At 39.3% G+C, this 24,197-nt stretch overlaps 1 protein-coding gene across 8 annotated transcripts in view; it reads left to right on the top strand.

Annotated features, from left to right (window-relative positions):
- LOC101484057 (mitogen-activated protein kinase kinase kinase kinase 3) overlaps positions 1–23,459 on the top strand; it is a 47,436-nt gene extending 23,977 nt beyond the window's left edge. The window contains exons 15-35 of one of the 8 annotated variants that reach the window (XM_004553435.4): positions 704–766; positions 4,303–4,355; positions 4,764–4,802; positions 7,287–7,361; positions 10,835–10,886; positions 11,009–11,210; positions 13,134–13,240; positions 13,826–13,867; positions 14,188–14,272; positions 14,367–14,446; positions 14,610–14,670; positions 15,523–15,640; positions 15,827–15,885; positions 16,133–16,236; positions 16,581–16,752; positions 16,859–16,927; positions 17,063–17,155; positions 17,279–17,349; positions 18,006–18,061; positions 18,173–18,226; positions 18,873–23,459. In XM_004553435.4, the coding sequence (XP_004553492.2) occupies positions 704–766; positions 4,303–4,355; positions 4,764–4,802; positions 7,287–7,361; positions 10,835–10,886; positions 11,009–11,210; positions 13,134–13,240; positions 13,826–13,867; positions 14,188–14,272; positions 14,367–14,446; positions 14,610–14,670; positions 15,523–15,640; positions 15,827–15,885; positions 16,133–16,236; positions 16,581–16,752; positions 16,859–16,927; positions 17,063–17,155; positions 17,279–17,349; positions 18,006–18,061; positions 18,173–18,226; positions 18,873–18,960 (1,743 nt within the window). In that variant the 3' untranslated portion in view covers positions 18,961–23,459. Of the gene's footprint in view, positions 1–703; positions 767–4,302; positions 4,356–4,763; positions 4,803–7,286; positions 7,362–10,834; positions 10,887–11,008; positions 11,388–13,133; positions 13,241–13,825; positions 13,868–14,187; positions 14,273–14,366; positions 14,447–14,609; positions 14,671–15,522; positions 15,641–15,826; positions 15,886–16,132; positions 16,237–16,580; positions 16,753–16,858; positions 16,928–17,062; positions 17,156–17,278; positions 17,350–18,005; positions 18,062–18,172; positions 18,227–18,872 lie in introns of all 8 variants that reach the window. The other 7 variants (XM_004553431.3, XM_012919714.3, XM_012919715.3 and 4 more) reach the window with 7 other exon arrangements.
- Positions 23,460–24,197: the final 738 nt, after the last annotated feature.

Raw genomic sequence — 24,197 nt, 5'->3', positions numbered from 1 at the left:
AAATACTACCCAGAATACAGCTGGCTACCATTAGTTGTTTAATTTGTATGTGGAATGTTATGAAAAGTACCCATATTATACCCTTATTAACTTTATATTTTGTAGGCTCACATATATGCTGTTGTAGCACAGTTTATTATTTTCTCTCCATTCCAAACCTCCATCTATGTTTTAAACTCACATCTGTCTCCTCCTCTCTTGAGATTATTATTCAAATATACTCTATCCTTTTCTTGCCAAGTCAAGCACCTATTAAAAACTAAATAAAAATGGCCTTAAGCTACGTACACACTGGAAGTGATTCATAGTGACCCATAGAAATAGAATGACATTTGGCGACTTGAAGCAAATAAAGACAACTTAACTCTTGCTGAGTTGAAGTGGGCGGGACACAAGATAAACTGTTCCCAACTTCCAGGCAAGTGACTGAAGAATACCCTTGACTGACATATGACCTGGTAGTAAACTATAGAGAGTAACTTAGACAACCGGAACCTGGAATGTCTAAAAGCGATGAGCCACCAGCTTGAAAGTGATGTGCGACGAGCGAATCATTTCCAGTGTGGACACAGCTTTAACCCAAACTCATTTTTCACAAGTCATCCCTTCCCTCCATATCACCATTCCTACCTGTTCCCCACCATTAGTCCAGGACAGGTTAATGTATTAACTGAGGTCTCTCTCGCTCTGTCTTGCTGACCAGTGTGATTCTGAGCCCTATCTGGACTGTGTTGAGGAGCTCTACTATACAGCAAGATCTAATCTGGTAGTACACCTTTAGTCTCTCTTTGTTTCAGCCTCTCCATCTCTCCAGCTGTTGGCCCATTTATTTTCAGTCTGTCAATTTTTAACGTCATGCTTTATTTAAAATATAATTTAATTTTTTCTCTCCATCTTGCTCATTCTTAAACTCTGAAGGATGAGTCCTTGTCCTACTTTTGTCCTTTTTCAGAGCTCTGAATCTCTCGGCTGCTCGATGTCCAACCTGTATATTTGTTATTTCACATTGTTGATCCATCTCTTCTAGTCCACCCGTCTGTTACTGCCCATCTTTATCTTCTGTTTCCAGCTTCAGCTTTTGCCTCACGAGCTGGTGTTGTAGTTGTCATAGTGATTAGAGTCGTTAGTGCTATTGTTGTTGTTGTTGTTCTTATATATGCATAAAACACACAGATTGGCACACAGAGGTATAAACACAGGGAGGGACACTACAGTGGAGAGGCATGTTACTCAGCAAATGTCTAGTTGAGATGTATTGAAGAATTGTGACAGAAGGGTAGCTTTCAGGGGGGAAAAGCATATTTTGGAGAAAGTTGGCTAACTTTTCTAGTATTTTCTCCTTTTAAAATCAGATTTAACTGGACTTCTGTACATGCAGTTTTTATGTGTCAGTAACCACTGAATTAAAAGTTTGTTCTAAAGTGCTTCAAAATGACTGCCAAGATACCTGCCAAGTCGTAAGACTTACTTCAAGAAAGGCTTTAATATAGAGGAAGATATATCAGGTTCAGCAGTGGAGCTGCAGCTCTAAAGGCTGGTAGTGGTGCAGTGCCTTGCTCAAGGACATCTAAAGGAGATTTAAAATATATAAAAGGCATGTCTGCTCAAATTTATTAGCACATACACTTTTAATGTGTGTTCTATGGTACTCAATATTTCTTTTCCATATTTCTGATGTTTCCACAGAATGCGCTTCTCTCATTTGTAAAGTGTTGCTTATGTTTTTCTAACCTCTTGTAGTTAACCAGAGTAGCGAGGCCTTGTTTTTTGCTTTGTTTTTTGTCTGTTAGTATGCGTGTTTCTTTGTAGTTTCTTTGTAGCATTGGTGTTTTGTGTCTGCTCATCTGGAGTGCGCATTTCCTCTTGCATGCTTTTTGCTTTCAGGCGTAACATTCAAAAATATTTCTCTGACAAGATGCTGCATTCACATTGTGGTTTTTATGTCACCGATATCCAACCAGAATTTCATTAGTTGATTTAAATTCAGGACCGTTGTCATAGTGCTGAATTTATTGTCAGCCTGCAGAATCATAAAATCTGCACAGCTGATTCTTTATTAGCCCGCACACTCTCAAATGTGCTTTATGACAACATAACACTTTTCTTACCAAAGTTATCTAAAACATTGGTTCCCAATCCACGGTTTGCGAGTCACTTAGGCGTCCACCAATGTATCTGATAACTGCTCCAAAGAGTTACTGGTGTACTTTACTGTACTACAGATACTTTGTATTAGGGGTGTCACTAGGGCTGTTCGATATAACGATATATATCGGATGACGATATAAAAACGTCTATCGTTTCATTTTACGCTATCGTTTGTTTCGTGGTGTTGCAAAATAAACTGTTTACGGCAATATTTTTTCATCCTTTTGACGGTCACTGTAGTGGCTATATTAATTTCTTCTTTCTCTCTTTCTCTTATATTTAATATAACCACACTACGGACGGACAAGCGCCTGTTTTTATGCGTTGTGGTTAGCAACAACGACGGTAACACCATCTCGTGTCCGCTTGTTTATGTTCCATATAAACCTTTCACAATAAAGCTCAAGATCCTGTTGAGACTTTTCAAAATAAACTGAATCACGTGAAAGAGCAGATTATTTATGGATGAGAAGCAAAAAAGAGCCGCCAGGTGCTAAAAAAAATAAACCTTAGACTCAAACGTTAGAACAGGCTTTTCCCCGCAGCACGCCGTGTAATAAATACTCACAAAGAAAACGGCGGCCGTTAAACTTATGTCTAAAAATGTGTAGTTTCATGCATCGGTTAAAACACTCGACTCCAGCTACATGACGCGCAGCTGGAAACACTTCCCGCAAAACGAGCTGCACGAGATTCACAGAATTTACAGAAAATGTTACATTTTTGTGATTTATATTGTTATCGTGACGATAGATGTCTTATATCGGGATATGAGATTTTGGTCATATCGCACAGCCCTAGGTGTCACTAAAAATGTGTATTGATTGTTTGATTGATTTAGAAAACAAATATGTTAGTAATGACATATAATAATATTAGAAATACGTTTGTAGTTGCTCTTTGTGCATGCTTCTGTAAAGTTATGGCTTCAGACTCTGTCATACATTTGTGTTTTTTGTCATTTTACCCAAGAAGTCAACACAAAAGAGCAAAGCTTTAGATAAACTTGACCAATAGAAGTACTGCTGTCTAGATATTGCAGAGAGACTTATTTCTATCTTGTTACTGTGACTATTTTGACAAAGATAATGAATTGAGAAAATCCAATTTTAACATTATATGCCTCCTTTAGAGGTGTTGAATGCATTTGGAAGATAAAACCTTTTCGTTTAGTCATGTTTCCAAATACAAAAATACTGTAACTGCAGTCAACAGTAGTAACAGAATGTTCAATCGAAAGGACAAGGAGCACATCACAACCACCGCACTACAATATTTTACATTAGTGAAACCTATTTAATGATAGTTAATAAAAATGATTAACGTATCTACTGTCCTGTATTTCTTGGATTGGATTTTAGTGGAGTTTGGGTTTCTGGGTTAATTCATAGCTGGTAACTTCAGTAACCGACAGCATGTTACATTTTCTGTCTTTCCCTCAACTGTTTTGTGAAATAGTGCATGTTTTCACCTGTTTGTGACCTAAAAGGAACTTGTTTCATCTAGAAAATAAGTCATTGACTCAACAACAAGTCAGTGCATGAGACCATAATGCAAAATTTTAGGGTTTCACAAGCCCAAACGACAGGGAACCACTTTTTGGAAACAACTTCTGTGTTCTATCTGTGAAGCCAGTACTAGCAAAAATTAGCAGGATGAGTAGGATGATAATGTTTCTTTTCATCATTGTTTAATGATGACATTGAAATTAGTTACTTGGTGTGCACCTAATTATTGGTCCTTTTCCTAAATGTGTCAAATGCCAGACTTGTTTTGTGGCTAACGCCCGATGATTAATATATGTAGTATTGGACCACAATGTGAGTTCAGCAAGTGTCAGCTCTGTATAACTATAAATACCCATATGCTCACCATATACATCTGTGAATGTCTGTGGTTATGAATTATACTTCAGGTGAAAGAGCTTCTTATTGTGGGTATGATTTCCAGCAGGCTGCTGTAACGGTCACCACAGCTGCTACAGTGGCAGCGTCTGCAGTCATTTGGCAACTGAAAAGGGCTTCAGTGATGGCCACAACTTTAAACGTGGTTTACTGCCTCAGTTGGCCAAGATCTACAGCACCTGTTAATATATGTATAAATGAACTATTTATGAAGGGTTATGTCACAGTTGTAATCTAATTTGTCTTGTAGGATTTGCAGCTGGAATACGGTCAAGATTCATCGCGTTTTTTGGGAGGAAACAAGTAAGTCTGGCTTGTTTATTTTCTGTTTTTAAACATTTACCTCCCCCTGGATTCTCTTCTTTCATTTCATTGTCAGTTGCAGCTATCCTTCATTTTATTTTATTTTATTTTTTAAATTTTTAATGTCTAGATTGAGCGAGGATGTAGACAATAAGAAGACTTGGAATGTGAAGAGATTTTCTGTTGTGCATTTCAAAGTCTGTGCCAACTTTATGACACTGTCTGTATGCAGCTTTCTGCTCACAAGCATGCATTGTAAGCAGAAAGCTGAGGTTCAGATAAGCACAGCAGAATGTCCTCTAGACTGGGAAGGACTAAGATTTTATTCTCGATACACAAAATCAAAACCTGGGTACTTTTGTCTTTCTTTTTATTCTGTCATTTGTGCTTTTCCGACTTGTCAAACAGGAGTCTTCTCAAATCGGTGGAGGAGGAGCTGCAGCAGAGGTGAGTTTACTCCACTTTGGCGTCCACGTTCAGTGTCTTGGATCTGCTGGTGCTCTAACCACGCCTACCCATGAGCCAATCATTGTTTAACGGCAGGACTAATGAGGCCAATCACATGCAACTAATGCTATAGTAATTACTTCAGGCTGTCTCACTGCTCTGGGCGTTTTGGATTCTGCTGGGTTTTATTTCCTCTCAGGCTTGCTTCTTGCTTTGTTCTCATTAGGAAATGGCTGCGCTTCATAGAAGCTTCCTGCAGAGCATGGCTCTCACACACACATGCACGCACACACCAACAAACATGTGCAGTCACACATATGGACATAGAGTTTTAGCCACTGGGTTTCATTTTCTATGGAGAAATTCCTCTTCACTGCTCAAAAGATAATGATTGCTATTTATGTGCTTTGCTACTTTTGGTGAGTAAGTCTGATATGAAAAATGTGTTTCACTGAACTCTAGATTAGCTTGTACATTATTAGGCATCAGGTACAAAGTTGTCTTAAATATTTCCCTTAGATGTTAAACAGCAAATCTTAATAGCAGGTCTGCTGGATGGTTGCTTTGCTGCAGGAACATGTTAGCATTATTGTCTCTAGGCTAAAACATCTAAGGCTACAAAATGTTGTGGCTTTACTTGGAACTTAACACGTCCAGGTTTTCTGTCTTTTTGGCTCCTTTATTGATCAAAGGGTTACTTAACATCTTTGAGGTTTTTACATGTATAGTCACGTTAAATAAATATGAAAAATAACCTTATCAGATGTTTTAAATTGATGAACAGCAACACGTGATGTATGATGTGTCATTATTTATTTAACAAAAACTAAGACGAAACCAGAGGAAGTGCGTGAAACACTAAGTAAACCGCATCTGGAGCCACCTTTACCACCAATAACTTGAAGCAGTTGTTTTCTGTATGACTTCATCAGTGTCTCACATCATTGTGGCCATTGTTAAGTTCATATTATTATCTTAAGGTTCTACCACAGCTTTTCAGTCAGGATTGGACTTTCACTAGGTCATTGCAACACCTTGATTTTGTTTTTTAGTCATGCTTCTGTGCTTGGGATCACTGTCCTGTTTTTTTTTACCTAATTGTGGCCAAGCTTTACCATATTTGATTCTACAATCCTTTGGCATACCAATGAGTTCATGGTTGGCTCAATGACTGCAAGATGCCCGGGTCCTCTGGCTGCAAAATAAGCCCAGGTCATCATTGGGCATGGAAGTTTTTATGCGTTACGTTGAAGTCATGTGTTTCCTTTTTTTTATTTTTATCTCTTCAAATGTAGAACTGTGCATTATGGCCAGACATCTACACTTTGGTCCCACCTGTCCAAAGAAAATTGGTTGGAATGTCTTGTGGTTTGTTCAGATGCAAATTTGCAAACCTAAGCTGTACTGCCATGTTTTTGTTTTGGAGGGTTTTTTTGCCAGGAGAAAGAAGAGGTTTTCTCCTGGTAACATTTTCAAACAAGCAACACTTGAGCAGTCTTTTCCTGATTGTAGTGTTATGAACTTTTGATGTTTAACATGCAGGCTGAGTGCTGTAGAACCTGAGGTGAAGCTCTTGGGGTTTCTTGCAGTTTCTCCGAGCCTTGCATGATCTGAGCTTTGGGTGAACCTGCATCCACTCCTGGGACGATTAGCAAGCTTTTAAACGTTTACTTTTTTGAAGGTGCTCATGCTTGCTTATCATCATATATTCAAGTGCATTTAATTAGTAGCACCTGGTATCTACACTCTTTTAATTGTTGTGGAAGCAGTAACGGCGTACTTAGTCCTTCACATACTGCTTTGGTATTTTGTATTAAAATTATGACATGGTTTAATATGTTATGTGTTGTTGTTCATCAGAGGTTATATTTACCCATTTTTAAGACATGCTAAGGGCCAAATTATTTTTATTATCTCCTGATATGTAAAACATTAGGATAGAGAGAGTTTCAAACAAAGGCCGGGTTTCTCTGTCCTTGGGATAATGAAAGGACTTTTACCAGTATTTGAGAATTTGATATAATATAATATATAATATGATTTAAAAGGTTACGCTTACTGTTGACGTGTGTAGATCTATAAGGACTTAATGGTTCAAACTGGACCGCTGGGTTTGAAAGTGTCTGGTTGTGGAAGTAATTAGTCCTCAGACCGTTTCTCTTGGTTGTTCAGATGAGTCATTTTGCTGATTTTTGTGGATCGCAGTAAAAATTGGGTCATGCTTTTATTTGAACCTATTCAGTCCTTTCAGATCTGCACAGGGTCAGGAGTTCAGAAGTAGTTTGTGAACCAAGCTTCACTCAGCTTTCCCTCCCCTTCCCCCTTCTTCCTCTGTCCTCTTCTGCCTCTGCCTTCTGTTGTCATCCCCTATCTCCTTTGCTTGCTCCCTTTCTCCCCTGATCACTCCTCCTTATGCCCCCTCTCCCACTCCTCCTTTGTCCTTTCTTTCCCCGCCCCCCTTCCTGTCTTCACCTCCTCTCCCAGGGGCCATGTGGCACACTTAGGGGATGATGAGGATGAGGATGATGATGGTGCAGATGATGATGAAACTCACACTCAGTAAGTTCCCTCTCAGTCTTAGAACTGGAAGCCTCTCCAAATTCTTCTTTTCCCATCTTTCCCTCACTTGTTTCAGAGGAAAGACTGAGAAGGAAGACAAGGAGTTAAGGCTTCCTACCTTTGCCAGTTTCATCCACACATCTTTATGGAGCACACCCCACCATCACGCCACATACGCCACCTGTTTGTGTGTGTGTGCCTGCTGCCTGTGTGTTGTCCACGCTTTCTTAAAGCTACTAACAGTAACCCTAACCCTAAATGTTCACCAAGAGGCTATTGATATTTCCTCATATATTCTTTCAGTAGTAGAAATGTAATAAATGGAGAAGTGTAGGTGTCACGCAAACAACACAGCATTAAAATACACTTTATAGCTAAAGATTTGACATGATCTATATGGATCGTTGAGCCTGAGTTCAGTTTCATTCTTTAGATAACTGATGCTCATGACCTTGTCCTCTTGTGTGCCGTTGTCTTGTTTTGTTCTTCACTGGCTTCGCCATCTGTGTTCCTTCTTGCTCTGTGTGTGTATGAGTGTGTGTGAGATCACACTGCCTTCTGTCTTATCTTGCCTCTATAAAACTGGAGATCTGGCATCCAGCCTCTCCCCTCAGTGTAAAAGCCAAATGTCTGCGGCAGGCCAGAGTCTTTCCCCCCCCCCCCTTTTTTCTAGACAGATATTTTCCACCACCGTCAGAGAGGCCTTTTGTGCTTTATATTATAGGATTTTCCCTTCAAGTCATATCCACAACACACAGTGCTGTGATTGCACAAATGAAAATAACCTGAATTCCTAAAGTGGCTGCAACCTGTTGTGCTGTAGCAGTTTCTAGCTTTTGTCGTTTCTGTTGTGGTGGGGGGGAGGGGTTTTTTTTTTCTCTCAAGGTTTTTTTTTAAGGTGTTTAAGAGCGATAAAAAACAAAATCTTCTAGCCAAACAAAAAAGGAAATTTCCTCCAGACAAAGGAACAAAAATATTTAGTCCCTCAGACTCTATGTAAACAATATAGAGAAAGTGTAGCCGAGGGGTGGGCAACTCCAGGCCTCGAGTGCCGGTGCCCGGCAGGTTTTAGATGTGTCCTTCATCCAACGCAGCTGATTCAAATGGCTAAAGTTCCTCCTCAACATGTCATGAAGAACTCCAGAGGCCTGGGAATGAACTAATCATTTGATTCAGGTGTGCTGACCCAGGGTGATATCTAAAACCTGCAGGACACTGGCACTCGAGGCCTGGAGTTGCCTTCCCCTGGTGTAGCCGATGCAGAAACGACTTGAACCTGCACTCTGCTGGGACTGTTCTGGTTCCAAAAAGGGCTTCCAGTTTTATACAAATCTATGGAAAAATAACACTTTTGACTCCTTTGCTTTGAGACGTTAGACATTAATTAAACTGGAGACTTGATGAAGCGTTATTAAGTTTTATTGATTAAGTATGATGTTAATTCATTAGCATTTTAGTGTGAGAAAGGATGATAAACTTGGGTGTGCTTGTCATTGACAAGTCTGTAGCCAGTGAGCGTACAGTATCCGTTGGTTTCTCAGTCTCCAGTTTAGTTTGAGAACACAAACTGTTGCTGATCACGAAAACACTCAGCTTAAGCCTTCACATCCAGACTTGACGACCAACGGATGGTCCCCAAATCAACTTAGTTACTGAGTAAAAGTTAAAGTTAGGAGCATTTGGATTACATAGACACTAAATTTTGAAAATCTTTAGTGTAGGTATCAAAATTTCGAATAGATTTTGTTTCTTTTCAAGCATCTTAAAATAATTTCAGTTGCAAATAAATTCCCTTTTGCACATCCAGCATTTTAAAGTTTTAAAGTTATGATTTCAGCTTTGTTGGTGTTTTTTGGTTAAAAAAAAAAAAAGTATCCATAACTCGAAATTTTGACTTATTAACTTGATATTTCAAGAAAAGTAGCACTGCCAAGCAGTAATCTACGTGAATGACATCATTTCCTTGTTACCCGGAAGCTGAAGCCCTCAGCTACAAATGCTACAGCTAAGCTACCAGTAAGTAAGTCATGAATGCACAAATTGCTGAGTATTTTCAACGTGGCTTCACAAATGATGAAATCCTTGTGCTGTTAGCTGAATCACATGGCGTTACTATCAGCAAACGTACTCTCAAAAGCACCAGTTTGTTGCGATACGGTTTTGACTGCGCATTCCTCTGCGCCATATCCTTCCAGGTACAAGAAAATGACATCATTCATGTAGATTACTGATTGGTAGAGCTAACTCGAAATTTACTCAAGTTACTTTTCTCAGAATTTCGAGTTGATAAGGGAAAATAACTCAAATTTAGAGTTGTGGATACTTTTTTATTTTTTTTTAGTGGTGGAAACGGGCTTCCATATTTTGGTCATAATCTGATTGCATAGTCCTTATCACCAGCCTTGTGTTTAGCATCAGTGCATTCTAAGAGAGCTGCTTTCTTCCGGCTTTCTTTAGAGATGCTTTTATGCGTACTGCACCCATGCGTGGCTTACCACCTTAAGTGAATGTGTAAACTATGTCAGTCACAGATTAGTTTTGTACTGATAAAGTTTACACTTTAAGCTTCTTTAAGGGGGGGTAATCTTTTTCTGTGTCTCCCACTCAGCTTAAATACTGCAACTTCTTTTCTTGGTACCCCCATCTTCATTTTTCACTGTGATTGGCTCCCAGCCTCTCTCCATTCTGATTTGTGTGCTGTGATTGGTTCTTGTCCATAACTTAACTACAACATTTATAAAATGTCATGGATAAAGTCTCTGAAATTGTGCTGGTCGGAAGGCATAATTGCAATTACTCTTCTATTTCTTTTCCTTAAAAAAAAAAGATTTTAAGAGGTGCTTTAAATGAGAGCAAGACACAAACTCTAATTTATTTACACTAAACATAAATTTTAATTTTAAAAGTAATACTTTTACTAAAATATTATTAAGTTTGTCAGTATCAGCGCTATCCATTCAGAGGCTTTGCACACGCTGACCCTTCTTTGTTTTACTGTTGTCTAAAGTTCTTGTCTTACTTTATATTTCGTGGTTAACCTTTAATGACCTTTCTATTATATCAGTTTGTGTGTAAGTGGCATTGGGCTGTGGTTAAACCTGTTATTTGAGCCTTTGATTTCACATTCAGTGAGCCTGCAAAATATTACATCTCATCTGATCTGGGTTCACAAATGTGTCAGCATATTTTTTCGATTATTTTTAAAAACAAATCCGACAATTTTATTTTCTATTTCCAATAAAATGGTTGGGTTTGGGGTTTTTTTTTTTTTTTTTTTAGGAAAAACTCTGGATTGTAATTATGCGTTGAATGTAATAACTTAGCTTATAAATGGCTTAAAAATGGCAAGTCAAACCATAGCTTCAGTGCTAACATTCTAACATATATTTATTGTTTCCCATATATTTCCTGGTTGTAAAAAACGGCAGCTGTCTTGAGTATCTTGTCACAGATTTTTCCCTCTTATTCTTCAGTAAATCAAGCACCATCATGAGGCCAAGGGTCCCACCCCCACTTCCTCCTAAGGTAGGAAAAACCGTGTCTGTAGTTAGCAGAATTTTTGAAGTAGTAGCAATTTTAGTGCTCAGAATATGTAATAAGTAACTGATTTCTTATACAATCTTTTTCTTCTTCTTCTTCTTCTTAAGCCCAAATCTATCTCCTCACCCCATAATCAGACGGATCAAAAACACGACGACAGCCACTCACACAGTGAAGATGACGGTGGAGGGGGAGGGACCATCAAGCGCTGCCCAGTGCCAGAGACGCCGAGCCCCGCCAAGCCCGCCTCCTATGTCCCCCCGCGTCCCCCGCCTCCGAAGCTGCCGCCCCACCGCCGCAGTAGCCTAGGTAACGAGAGCCCGAAGCTCAAAGACGTCGAAAACTCTGCCACAGAGGATGATGGGAGCTTTAGGCATTTCTGGGAGTGGCTCCACACGCCTCACACAGAGGAGGAGCTGGAGGAGGCATGGGAGGTTCTCAAGGAGGTGAAAGAGGAGCAGGAAAAACAGGAGGAAAAGAAAGAGAGTAAGAGCAGCTGATTTGGTAGCTGGGTAGTGTCCGCAGACCCTGTCGTCCCCTGCGATTGGTTGTGTGGTCTTCCATTAGTCTGTCCTTGTAGTCTGATTTATTTGTTCCATGATTCCATTAACAGTAATGCTTTTTTTAAAGTTTTTATTTGCTTTGTTTCTTCCGTTCATCAGCTCACGCTCAACATGATTGTTTGTCTCTAAAGTCATTTTTGTGAAGACTGATTGGTTCATCCAATCCAGTGATCCAAACAATCAAATGCTGCTAAACCACTCCCCCTCACTTCTTAGGACAAAGGAAGAGGAGAAAACATAGTCCTGGCTGACTGGTCCAGTTTTGATTCTTTTAACAAAAAATTATTCTGTGCATTGTCAGCTCTCACTTTCTAAAAGCGGCCTATTAGGGTCAGTGGAGGTTAAAGGTTTTCATGAAAATGAGCTGTTGTGTTGTTAGATTTTCACGTGAGGCATGGATCCCAAAAGCTCAAATATAACTTATTTATTTTTTTACATTTTAAGTTTCCAATTTTAATCTCAAAGTAGTTTCTTAACTCTCAGAATATTAAGCCCTTCATTGTCCTCCAATTATTCTTTCCCCCCCCCTTTTTTTGGCCTTTAGTGGCCCTAATATGTCGTTGTAGACATTCTGACAATGAAGTGTTTTTTAGTTAAATTTGCTGTTTCATGTTTCTTTATACGAGTTTACAGATGCCAAATTATAACTGAACTTATTAAACAGTAACAGAAATGCCAAATTTTATAAAAGTTTGTAATCCCGTTTTATACTTTAGGCAAGTGACTAAATCCCCATTCTAGTGTGCCTTTTAAATGTTTGCATTGTTGTTGAGCATTTCGGGTATCTCAGTCATGCTCTGATTTTTTTTTTATTATTGTGTTATATAGTGTTACTCTGACTTGGAAGTGGATAAGTTGAGCAATTAAAATTTGCTGCCACCTATGACCTAATCTCAGGACAGGGATATGCTTCTTTGGATATTATTTTTGCCTTTTTGATTTTGCACAGAGAATGTAGATCCTGCATATTTTTAAGTTTATTTCTCTAGTTTTTTGATTGCGCTTTGGAAGCTTTTACAGTAAAGTGTTACATTTAATAAGCAGTATATGGTAGATATATTAACCATGGTGTTTTGGAAATAATAACAGTTCAGTAGATTGAAAGCATAGTGTAGAATTGCACAGTCATGCTGGAATGGTCGTGCTGTAGGCACGCTCAGGTGAAAGTTGAACTGTCTTTGACGATATGGTTATGGCTCTAATCACGACAGGAAGCAACATTCGTGCGTAGCTCAAATGGTTTTGCCGTTAACTACCTGTCATTCGCTGGTTACTCGCTGGGGTAGTAAAGGAGAGAAACTGATCAATAATTGACTGCAGTTTGTGGTGCATTCACACTCCCCCTCGATCATGACCATATTTGATCCTCTGTTTTCTTCCTGCTGGCCTGCTCCTTCCCTCCTCCCCCCCCCCCCCTCTCTGCTCCCAATAGCTTGTTTTTGTTTACTCTTTAATATTAACACTCCTTGCTGTCTTTAGTCTTATAAATTAAATTGTTCTCATTAAATCAAGTGTTTTTGTAGATGCGTCATGTTTATTTTGGCTTTCTTTGTTTTCAAGGCTTCACATGCGCACACACAGTCTCTCTGTCTCTTACCTGCTCTCTCTGTTTCCTGTGTCACTCAAACACAGTAAGTTGTGTCTGTTGTGTCTGTTGTTGTTGTTGTAGGTAATGGGCTGAACTCTCCCCACAATGGCGAGAGGGCCAGCCCAGCAGAGAGGCAGTCCACCATGCCACCTAGTGTCCCCATACGGAAGGACAAGAAGGATGTTCCGGTAAGCATGCAGGAGTGGCTCAAGGACCCACAGAGGTCTTGAGGGAGGATGCAGAGTGCTGCCATTGTTAAAATTATTAATAATCGGCATAACACTGTGTGGAGAAGAAAGGCCAAGTCAGGTGAAATGTATTGGGTAGTGTTCTTGTCAGTGCAAAGCCAGTGAAGGATCCTGACCTTTGTTGTTGTTGCAGCTCTTGCTGATCATCACTGTTTTTTAAAGAAGTGGAATTTGGGCATCTCCCAAGTCAATAATGGATTATAAATCAGGGGAAAAATAAATTCCATAATGTTCAACCCTTGAGAAAGTTTAGAGGAGTGCTGTATGAGAAGTTATGCACCTAGATAGCTTCATCTACATACTTGTCAAACTGAAGCACCAGATGGGTGTACTTCAAACTATGACTAATAGCTTAGTGAGCTAATTCAGCTACAATTCTTTTATTTAAAGCATGTTTTAAGTGCACTATAGACTATCTGCTGGGAGAATACATTTTATATATACAGGTTGTTATGCTCATATATATCATCCAGTCATTTTATTATTGATGTTTTTAATGTGTGTTTGTGTTTATCACTTCCTTAGAAGCCAATCAGTAATGGTCTCCCCCCAACACCCAAAGTCCATGTAAGTATGGGTCTTTTTTGCTTTGTTTGTTTGTTTTTAAGAGAAAATAATGTAGTTGAGTTAATTGGATTAGTGTTGTAAAGACTTCTTGGCATTGCGGATCTTTTTGTTCCTATACAAAAGTTTTTTTTATGTGCAAAATATTAAATGAAATGAATTTACTCATTTGGAAAAAAATGGAAAACGAATCCATAAGCAAGTTAAAATATTACTTTTTAGTGTGGAGTGTCTCACTAAAGGCATTTAGATCACAAGGTCTCCGAATCCTTTAAATTAAAAAAAAATAATCTTGAACTTCTTTCTTTTTCTCCCATTTCCAGATGGGTGCGTGTTTCTCCAAGGTGTTCAACGGCTGTCCCCTCAAGATCCACTGTGCCACTTCGTGGATCAACCCTGACACCAGAGGTAACCAACAGGAAAACACTATCAAAGTTTATTTTACAGGTGTTGTTTTCACTTTTCACTAAGCACGGATCAAATGCTCTTTTGTGCGTTTCAGACCAGTATTTGATATTCGGAGCAGAAGAGGGAATCTACACATTAAACCTCAATGAGCTACATGAGACAACAATGGAACAGGTGAGACTAGAAATCGGTAATTTAACATAATGCTATATACTTTCTGAAAACAGGGTATATTAGTTGTAATGTTATACATGTGAGATAGTCCAGTCTTTGAATCAGACTGTTTTAAATGTTCTGGCACTCTGAGATGCTCAGATTACTTTGTGTCCACCTGCAGCTCTTCCCTCGGCGGTGTACCTGGTTATATGTCATGAACAACTGTCTTCTTTCCATATCTGGTGAGTTGTCGAACATCATTATGATAGAAGTGTGTGGCACTTGACTGCCCTTATTACTTTCACCCATTTGTCTCTGAAATTGTTCTTAAATTGGATCATCGGCGCATGATTTTTGATACTATTAGATTATTCTGTTATTATATGTTACCTTATATATATAATCAAAGTAGTTGAATTAGAATACTGCTGTAGATCACATTATACCCTTTAATATAGAGTGTGTGAGCTGTATGTAGTTTAGTTCTCATTATACTTTTGAGTTAACAGAACATATTCACATATTAGTTCATTAGATAAATGTGCATCACTCTGTATCCTTGATCTGCTGGGAATGTGTTACACTGTTTTCTTGACATGCTTAATTGTTGAATCATGAAGAGAAGGTTGTAAGCAGGAGACTCTGTGTCTAAAGACAGGGGAGATAGATAGACCACATTCCACACCCCCACCTTACAGAAAGCAGAGAAACAACTGCTGAGGTCATAACTTAGGCGCTGTAACAGAGAAAAAATGTGATGTTTTGGCTTTTACGACTAGCTGGGGGCCACTAGAGACTATAAAAAGCTGAGCAACCCGTCACCATTTTGAGACATGTGCCTGACCCTCTGGTAGCATCTCTCCCGTCCGGACGTTGTAATGCTCTGACTGTTGAATTGTATGGAAATAAATGATTGTTGATTGAGCATTGATACACCGAGTATTGTCCCTCCTTCAGCCCAAAGATTCAAAGAATTGGGAGAATTCAACAATACAATGTGTTTTATTTCTTCAAATATGCTTTTGTAGCTTGTATCGTAGGTCACTACTATTATTTCCTTTTAACTGTTTCTTCTATATCCTGTTTCATTGCAGGAAAAGCCTCTCAGCTGTACTCCCATAGTCTAAGCGGTATGTTTGAACAGGCCAGACAGTTACAGAAGTTACCAGTAGCCATTCCCACGCACAAGCTGCCTGATAAGATAATTCCCAGGTAACTCTACAACTAGAAAATCTAAGCTGTGAAATATTTATAGCCTCTGTTTCCTTGTAGTTTTTTCCCCCCTACATAAATTAAATGTCACTCCTGCTTATTTTAACTAATTTAAATATGTTTTCAATAAAACCAGAAGTTTGTGCCAGTTCAGCTCTATATTTGGATCATATTTCTTTATTATAGGAAGTTTGCTGTGTCCAATAAGATTCCAGAGACTAAAGGGTGCCAAAAGTGCTGCGTAGGTGAGTTTCTGTAAATGCTGATTTTATATTTTCTTTTGTCGAACACCTGTTTTTGTTTTTTAATTATGTTCTGTGACTAACTTTATTTAACTGTATCAAATTCGGACTCGTTGCATGAAACTACCTCGTGTTATCTTGTACTGTCCTGTGTGGTGTTTGTGCAGAACAAAAAATAGCACTGAATTATAATTTTTGTGCAAAGAGGAAAAATTCAAATGGATTCATGGTCGTTGTTGTTTTTGTGCAGTTCGTAACCCATACACAGGTCATAAGTACCTGTGTGGAGCCTTCCAGTCAAGTGTCATGCTGTTGGAGTGGGTGGAGTCAATGCAGAAGTTCATGCTCATCAAGGTCAGTTTTGAATCTCCCCAAAAATCAAGATAATGTTCATTTAATTTAAGCTCCTTTCCTAAGCACGTTTTATTACACAGTTACAAGAAAGAAAATAAGTATTTGCACACGCAAGAAATTTTTCCACAATGCTAGCAGTTTTTGTTTTCAAGATCAAAAGTTTGAAAAGACCAAGCACAGTGTTAATTTTGCTTGGCCACGAGTTCTGCAGTCCTGGCAGATCAGCTGATATTGGTGCCAGTCAGTCAGCAAATGGCTCAGCTGATTCCAGTCAAATGATTTTATGATTATATCGAAATACAACACATAGCTTTCTAAACTTTTTTTCCTTTTCTATGTAACAGACTATTGACTTCCCACTACCCTGTCCGTTGGAGGTCTTTGAAATGTTGGTGGTCCCCGAACAGACCTACCCTCTCATCTGTGTCGCAGTCAGTAAAGGAACTGAACTCAGCCAGGTGGTCCGATTTGGCACAGTCAATCCCAACTCTACCTCCTCCTGGTTCACAGAAGCAGGTGAGAACACCGCCCGGCTCTGTCAAGTTAAACCAATAACAGTTTTCTTTGGTGGGAACAGCACGAGAGCCAAAGTAATCCTCTGCCTTTTTCTCCTCCTCTGCAGAAACCCCACAGACATGTGTGATCCATGTCACTCAGCTAGAGAGAGACACGATCCTAGTCTGCCTCGACAGTGAGTCGCTAATAGATTTTAACTCATCTTACCCATTTATGATCTTTTCAGGTTCAGATTTAGAAGGTATTAACACTTATTTTATTAGTTTTACCAAACTGTTTCCTCTGTCTTTTTTTGTTTTTCCTACTACAGGGTGTATAAAGATAGTGAATCTCCAGGGTCGGTTGAAATCCAGCAGAAAGTTGTCAGCCGAGCTCACCTTCAACTTCCAGATTGAAAACATCGGTAAACAAAAACAGAAAGACTACATGGCACGGATATCTTCTAGTGGGTTACTGTTGATCTATAAACAAACCTTAATCCGTATTGTTTTTCCTTGGGGTTTTTTTCTTTCCTTTTTTTATCCAGTTTGCCTCCAAGACAGTGTATTGGCGTTTTGGAGACATGGCATGCAGGGACGGAGTTTCAAGACTAATGAGGTGAGATTCATACTGAGCACATTTAAGAGTAAAACACGCCCTTCAGGTGGCCTCTGTGCGCTGTAATAATGTTTAGTCCGCAGCATCAGGGTGTCTTATTTAATCTTACTTTATTAGGATTTTGGGCCTTACTGTGGGTGCTCAATATAGCCTCAAAAAAATCACATCACAGTAATTCAAGGGATAACAGGGTGTATCAGTTTCCATTTCTACCCAATATTTATGTGGCCTTATGGATAGTATCATAATTACACATTCTTACATGGTTGCAAACCAGGATTAAATGCACATACAGTCTGTCAAAACGCTTCACTCTGACTATCTGTCTGTTAAGCAATGACGCATCAACCGTGCTTCCAGGTCCAAACTCTGCTACTGTGTTCACTGAGGCTGTCGCCACTTTAAACTGCTGCAGTGTTTTGTCTCTTGTTTTATTTTGCACAAGTCTCTAAGAATAATCAGTGGTCATTGTCGGTCTCTGTGGGTTTTTATTAGCACTATTCATGTGCAAAATGTCTTTAAAATCACTTTTTAAAATCTTAATCCTTTATATTAAATCATTAGTGAGTATTTGGCAAAAGTCTGATGAGACATCTGAGTCAGATCATCAGTGTTTTACGGCATCATTTAGCACCTCTTCTGCTTTCTTTCATCAGATCACTCAGGAGATCTCAGACAGCACACGCATCTTCAGACTACTGGGATCAGACAGGTGAGAAACACTTACCTGCCAGCATTTCCTTACAGTTTCATACCTGTCACACACACATGGACACACATTTAGGTCTCTGTTAACACTCTCTTTAATGTCTCACCACTAAAGACATGATGACTGTAGAGAGCAAGAGGCTGAGGAAAAAGGCCTCAAACTTCCCAGGTACACTCACGGGTCACTGGCCACAGACGGCCCAAAACTTCTGCCGCTTTCTATCAGAACTTTCAAATCCTGCTTGATGCCAGATGATGGTGATCAGGAAAATTCAGAGAGAGAAAATATGGGAATTTTTTTTGATTAAATGATGAGAGAAGAGACACCAAAATTATATCTGGTCTGATTCCTTCCTGCTTAAACTGTCAGATGCCATAAGTTCTTTCAGTTTAATGCTGGGGTTGTAGACCCTCGACAAAGCACCAAAACAGACATACTTGTGTAGAGGCTGGATCATCTTGGTGTCTGTTTTCTCATTACTGAGGCTGAGTATCTTCAAGTTGTGATGTGTGATTCTTTGGGTTGCTCTGAAAGAGTACTAACAGCTTTCTCACAGTTTTCCTCCGGGTTAGGAGAGTACTCTTAGCTTCAGAGTAAGTCATGTTTCTCTACTGCCTTTTTCCAAATAACAGGGTTTTTACAAGCTTGGACCATATCCCGTTTATTTTTTGTTTTGTTTTGTTTTAACACGCTAAAAAAACAGCTGGGCTGTTCTTTCGTCTGGGAAAGGGTGAATTGTTTTGCTACCTTGACTTGAAACTAAACTAGATGTTGTGTGTGTATGTTTTATCTCCGTGTGTGTTTTGTGTTGCAGGGTGGTGGTGCTGGAAAGCAGGCCTACGGACAACCCTACAGCCCACAGCAACCTCTACATCCTGGCAGGCCATGAAAACAGCTACTGAGACATGCACACTAACATACGTGCACATAAAACACGCTCTGTAGACATCCCAGCATTAGTACAGGAAAGGGAGCAAGCGACACACTCATCCCAACTCCACTTTTATCCCACCCAGCCTTCATCTTCTCCCCTGGCCCGACTAGCAGTGTGTCTGGGAGATGTTCATCAGTGCACATGCGGAATCCCAGTTGCAGCGTTTTATAAAGAGCTGCAGTGTTATGTGTATCAGTGAAGTGTGCGTGTGGCGTTAGAGCAGTGGGTTGTAGACCCGTTTCTGACAGTGTCAGGGTTTTAAAACTCTTGGCCTGAGGCCGCTTTAGATCGGGATAGCCAGCTGAATCTCTGGCCCCTACCCTGGATACATCACCCTGGGAACAATGTCTAGCACGGAAATTTGACTCCAACACTACTTCTACTACTACTACTTCTACATATGCTACTAACACTACTGCTACTGCTACTGCTGTTTGCGCTAAAGCGTCACAGAAGGGCCATCTTGCACAGAAAGCCTACCCTTCTTCTTCATTGCTCCTCCTTCCTTTTTTCCTTACTTGTCCCTTTTTTTTAAAAACGACACCTTTATTTATTTTTGGCATGACATGCTTTTAACAACCAGGATGAATTTCCTTTTTTATTTGTTGTCTTTTTAAAAAATAAAAAAGAGAAAACCAACTAAAAAGCTTTGCCACTTTCCCTAGCATCAAATTCCAATACTCGTCACCACACAAGTGCTTAATTGACCTCTATTTAATTGTTGTAAATATAAGTGTAGTATTATTTTTGACAGAGACGAACACTAAAAGGGTTGTGTAGATAGGTGTGCGTATAGTTGGTCTGTACAACTGTGGAGACGAAATGCGAGACAAATAGACACGTTGCAACAGCAAATTCACTCCCTAGTTCCTTGATCATGTGACCCCTGCAGTCTCACAGACGAACATCTTTAGTAATCTGATATTACTCTTCTCATGGCTTGGACCTCAGGATCAAATTGAGCGAACACAGGACACCGATTGGCCGTTTTTCACTCTCAGCGCGTCGCTGTCATGACTTCCTGCTTGTTTTCATCACGTGACCGTCATCAGGGTGGACGAAAATGATCATTTCCGCTCGTTTCATTTTGTTTCTTCTTTTATTTTTAAATCAGAAATCTTTGTTTATTCTTCAGCAATATATATTTTTTTGCTATTTTTATTGAACCACTGGTGTTACAAATTTGCACAGAGAAAAATGTATTTCATAAACAAATGTGATGTCATTATAATATATGACCTTGTGTGTGTATGCATAGTGTGTATGTGTGTGCGCGTCTGTGTGCGTAGACATAGAATATGCACATATAAGAGTGTCATGTACAGATCTGGTCTTTAACAAGTGACAAGTTTCTGGTCACTTTATTAAAAAAAAAAAAAAGCATCAGCAGATAAGAAAATACAAAAAGAGCTGGATATACAGGCATTTAATTATATCTGGTTAGGCTGAAATCGAATTAGCTTTTAGCCCATTGGACAGAAATAATGTGTTTACAAAGTAAAATGCAGACCTGAATCATCTGCAGCCAGCCTGCGTTCCACAGTCACACAGAGACTGAACAGAGACCCACCGCCGCTGATCACTAGAGAAAAGTTAGCCCTAGTGTTGTCTGACCAGTTAATTAGCTGGTTGCTAGGTGAAACTGGTCACAAAGAAGTACAACGCTTTTACAGATTTATTAGACCACCACCCAATGTAAGGTTTATGCCACAGCTGCTTTACTGTTTTATAAAAACTGTTACAGTTACAGTTATTTGCTCACATTCCTGAGCAGAAAAATTAGTTGTTGAATGTTTAGTTTGATTCAGTGTGCAGGCTTAAATTTGGGTATAAAAGCAATAGTTGCCTCCTTTAAAAAATGGTGTTTGCTGCGATGAAGCACAACTTAATTTGTGGATCTACCATCCAAACTATGGGTAACTGCAGCGGTGTACTAGCAACCAAAAGCAATCACAAGACGTTTTTTGTGCAGCACCCTATTTGTAACCAGTCTCGGCTAACAACAGTCTGAAATCGCCAGCATCCAAGTGATTTCCAACCGGTGAGCCACCGCTGTAACACAGGCAACTCTAAACTAAAACAACATGGCTGATAGGCTATAGTACATTTCACTACACTGAGCAATAAACAGTGATGGGTTACCATTATCTGATCTCAGTGAAATAATGCAGTAACAATAACAGCATGTATGTGGTGTTAACAGTGCATCCACATCCAAATATATTACTCTCCATATTGTGGTATTGAGTGGTGTAGCCTGTAGCGTTATGAATAATGGTCTGCTGGTTTAAATATGGTGCAAAGGCTTGCTCAATAATCCAGTCAGACTCATTAATAGAAATTTCTGTGTAACACCTTTTTTTTCCTGTATTCCTGAGAAATATTTGCAGAAGTTTTCATTGTCAGCTGTGACTTTTTTTTAAAGACCCATATCTGTATGAGAGCTCACACTACATGCATGTAGATGCGCACTGTCTATGTAGGAGAGTCTACGTGTACCATTTAGTTTTCCAAGCTGTGACACTAGAGGTTCCTACTGAGGACACCAGTGTAGATGAACCCGAGATACCGTGCGTAATCCTGAAATCTGAGACATTTGCCTGTCGAATGGTTCACGTTCTCAAAGCTTCTCTCCGAATTTTTTTCCCCTATATTTATAGGCTAAAGCAAATAATTAAAAAATGCAGTAAATTGATCAAAATGAATATAAGCGACTCTTTATCAGATCAACACGTGACACTGAAAATTGAAAATAAAATTTATTACAGGCCGCAAATCCTGCTTCAGCAACCTTGTGGTTTTTAGTGCATCTCTGTCCCAGAGATGAGGCACAGCAGCGGCTGCAGCATTGTCTTTTAAATTTTCACGGGAAATGATTTCATCTGTCACAAGTCTGATTAAAGAGAAATCTTGCCATTCTTTGGGACTGACAGTTGAAAGTTTCACCACAGGTGGTAATCTGTTACCACCTGTAAAGAGTAAAACCACACAAACTATTCATAACGTTTTCATCCGATGTATTTGTGGACACATCTGGAATCATCTTACTAGACTCCAGTTCGCTGTAAAGCAATAGGATCAAGTGCAGAACGGTTGAACTCGGCGTGAGAATAGAAATGCTCTGCCCTTTTTCTTTCAGCAAACAATAACATGTATCGATTTTACTATAAATTGCCTGCAAAGTGCATTAGTGTCCCAGGTGATTGATTTAGCCATTAATGAATACATGTGCTTCCTGCCAACAACCGTGATTATAGACTGGGAGTCATTTCATAGCTGCAGCCAAGTCCTTTATTAAGTTATTTAAGCCAAACAAAAAAGATTAAGCCACAATAATCATATTTTTACCCTTTAAGTTATGAATTCAAGTTGATTGATTTTCTTCACTTGAGTGGTTGAAATGCCAGTGTCATCATCAACCCCGCATGACCAGCCTCTTAGCGAATCGTACTATTTTAGAGGGGAAATGAATCAAGCACTCCGAAAATATTTCACTCTTCATTTTTGTAATGCTAAAATATGTTGTTGAAACTTCCTCTGGCCATATTTAGAAAATCTACCTCGTGGTATCTAGATCAAAGAAAAAAAAAATCTAATACTAAAGACAGCCATCAGCAGCACATGAGGTTAGCGTTCAACCATGTTCTCTAAACTGGCTCTTAACTGTCTGTGTCCTTTCAGCTGATGTGTGTAAACGGAAAAAAATTCATTTAGCTGAAAATGGCTTTCTCAGTGTGAGGTTTTCTCAAAATAGCCATCTCAAATAATTCTTAAATATCTTAACACTTCTATGTATCCTCTTAGCTGCACACCCGACTTCTATAATGTTTCAACATGGCTGGAAAAAAGGGGGGGGGGGGGGGGGAGCTATTCCTGCACCCCTAACCACCTCTGCCTATTCTTTCCTGTTAAAAACATTTAAGTTTGGGAAATCTGTCTATTTAGCATAACAACAAAGTTCATGTGGGATTGAATGATGCTCTGTTTTCTTCTTTCTGCCATCATGCACACAAGCGTAATCTATAATCCTTAGAGCAGGTGCCAACATGGCCTTCCTTTGTGGGTTTTTGCTGAAATGTTAAAAGTGTGTGTTTCATAACCTCAACTGGGCCTGGATCAAATCGCATGTAGAATAAGTCACGGAGACGTTTAATGTGCTTGGAGTTGGGGATTGTTTTCTCCAACAGAAGAGATTTCCCTACCTGGTGCCCAGAGCAGATTTGCAAAAGCCGTTTGATCCGGGTCTCATCCCTATCTTAAACAAAACACAATACGTCACCTCTGTTCTGTGGCTATTTCATCACCTTTGTCTTCTGTTTTCATATTGCAATGCATATGTTATGTAATGTATATAGTGTAAAATAAAATGGGTTTGTTTTACATACTGTATAATTGCCTATATTTTGTTTCAGAAGTGTAACAGATTTATGAGATGACAGGTTAACACATTAAAAAGATGGAACTGAACCATTTGGGTCTTGGTGTGGTCATTTTGTGGTCACAATTCAGTGAAGGTCGTTTTCACTGATGACGTGGTAGGAAAGGCACTTTGTGTGGCTGACGGGGTTAAATGTGGCTGGGTGGCATGTTACAGCTTTCCAGGAACCCTCAGCAGAACAGCCATTGTTAATGTTGGAAACACCTGTGGCATTTATACTGTGACAAGTCATAAAGGATGCTAGACCTCACCCAATTGTCAGGCAGACAAGTGAAGCTTGCACAAAAACTGGGTCCCTGCAACAGGAGACTGGGCCTCATTTACTACAGTATTTGCATGAAAACATTCGTACCCTGCACAAAAAATGAGTTTGCATGCAAGTTTGGATTTATGAAGAGTGTGTGGCAGCCTATTTTGTTGTCACCACCATGCCTATGTTAGTAAGTCAGAATCATTCGTAACATATAGGCTTGATCAAGCTCCGTACAACTGATATTATCGTGGTGATGAAGTTGTAAAAGAGAAGTTCGCATCTCTAAGACAAAAAAAAAAGGAGAAAGTCTGACTGTAGAAGTTAAATAATAGTGTCTGATATTCAATGGTTAATGTGAAAAACAACCTGACAAGGAGAAAACGGGTGGAGGGCAAGGATCGTGTAAGACATTTACTGCAGTAAAAGAAAAATTTACGAAATGGTGCCAAGAAATTATTTTGTAAGCGGCCTGTACACGCAGGTTTGTGCATACAAGCTGTAAATTAGTAAATGA

Source organism: Maylandia zebra, linkage group LG13 (genome assembly GCF_041146795.1).
Source record: "Maylandia zebra isolate NMK-2024a linkage group LG13, Mzebra_GT3a, whole genome shotgun sequence".
NCBI classification, from domain to species: domain Eukaryota; kingdom Metazoa; phylum Chordata; class Actinopteri; order Cichliformes; family Cichlidae; genus Maylandia; species Maylandia zebra.
This window is presented reverse-complemented; position numbering and strand designations above follow the sequence as displayed.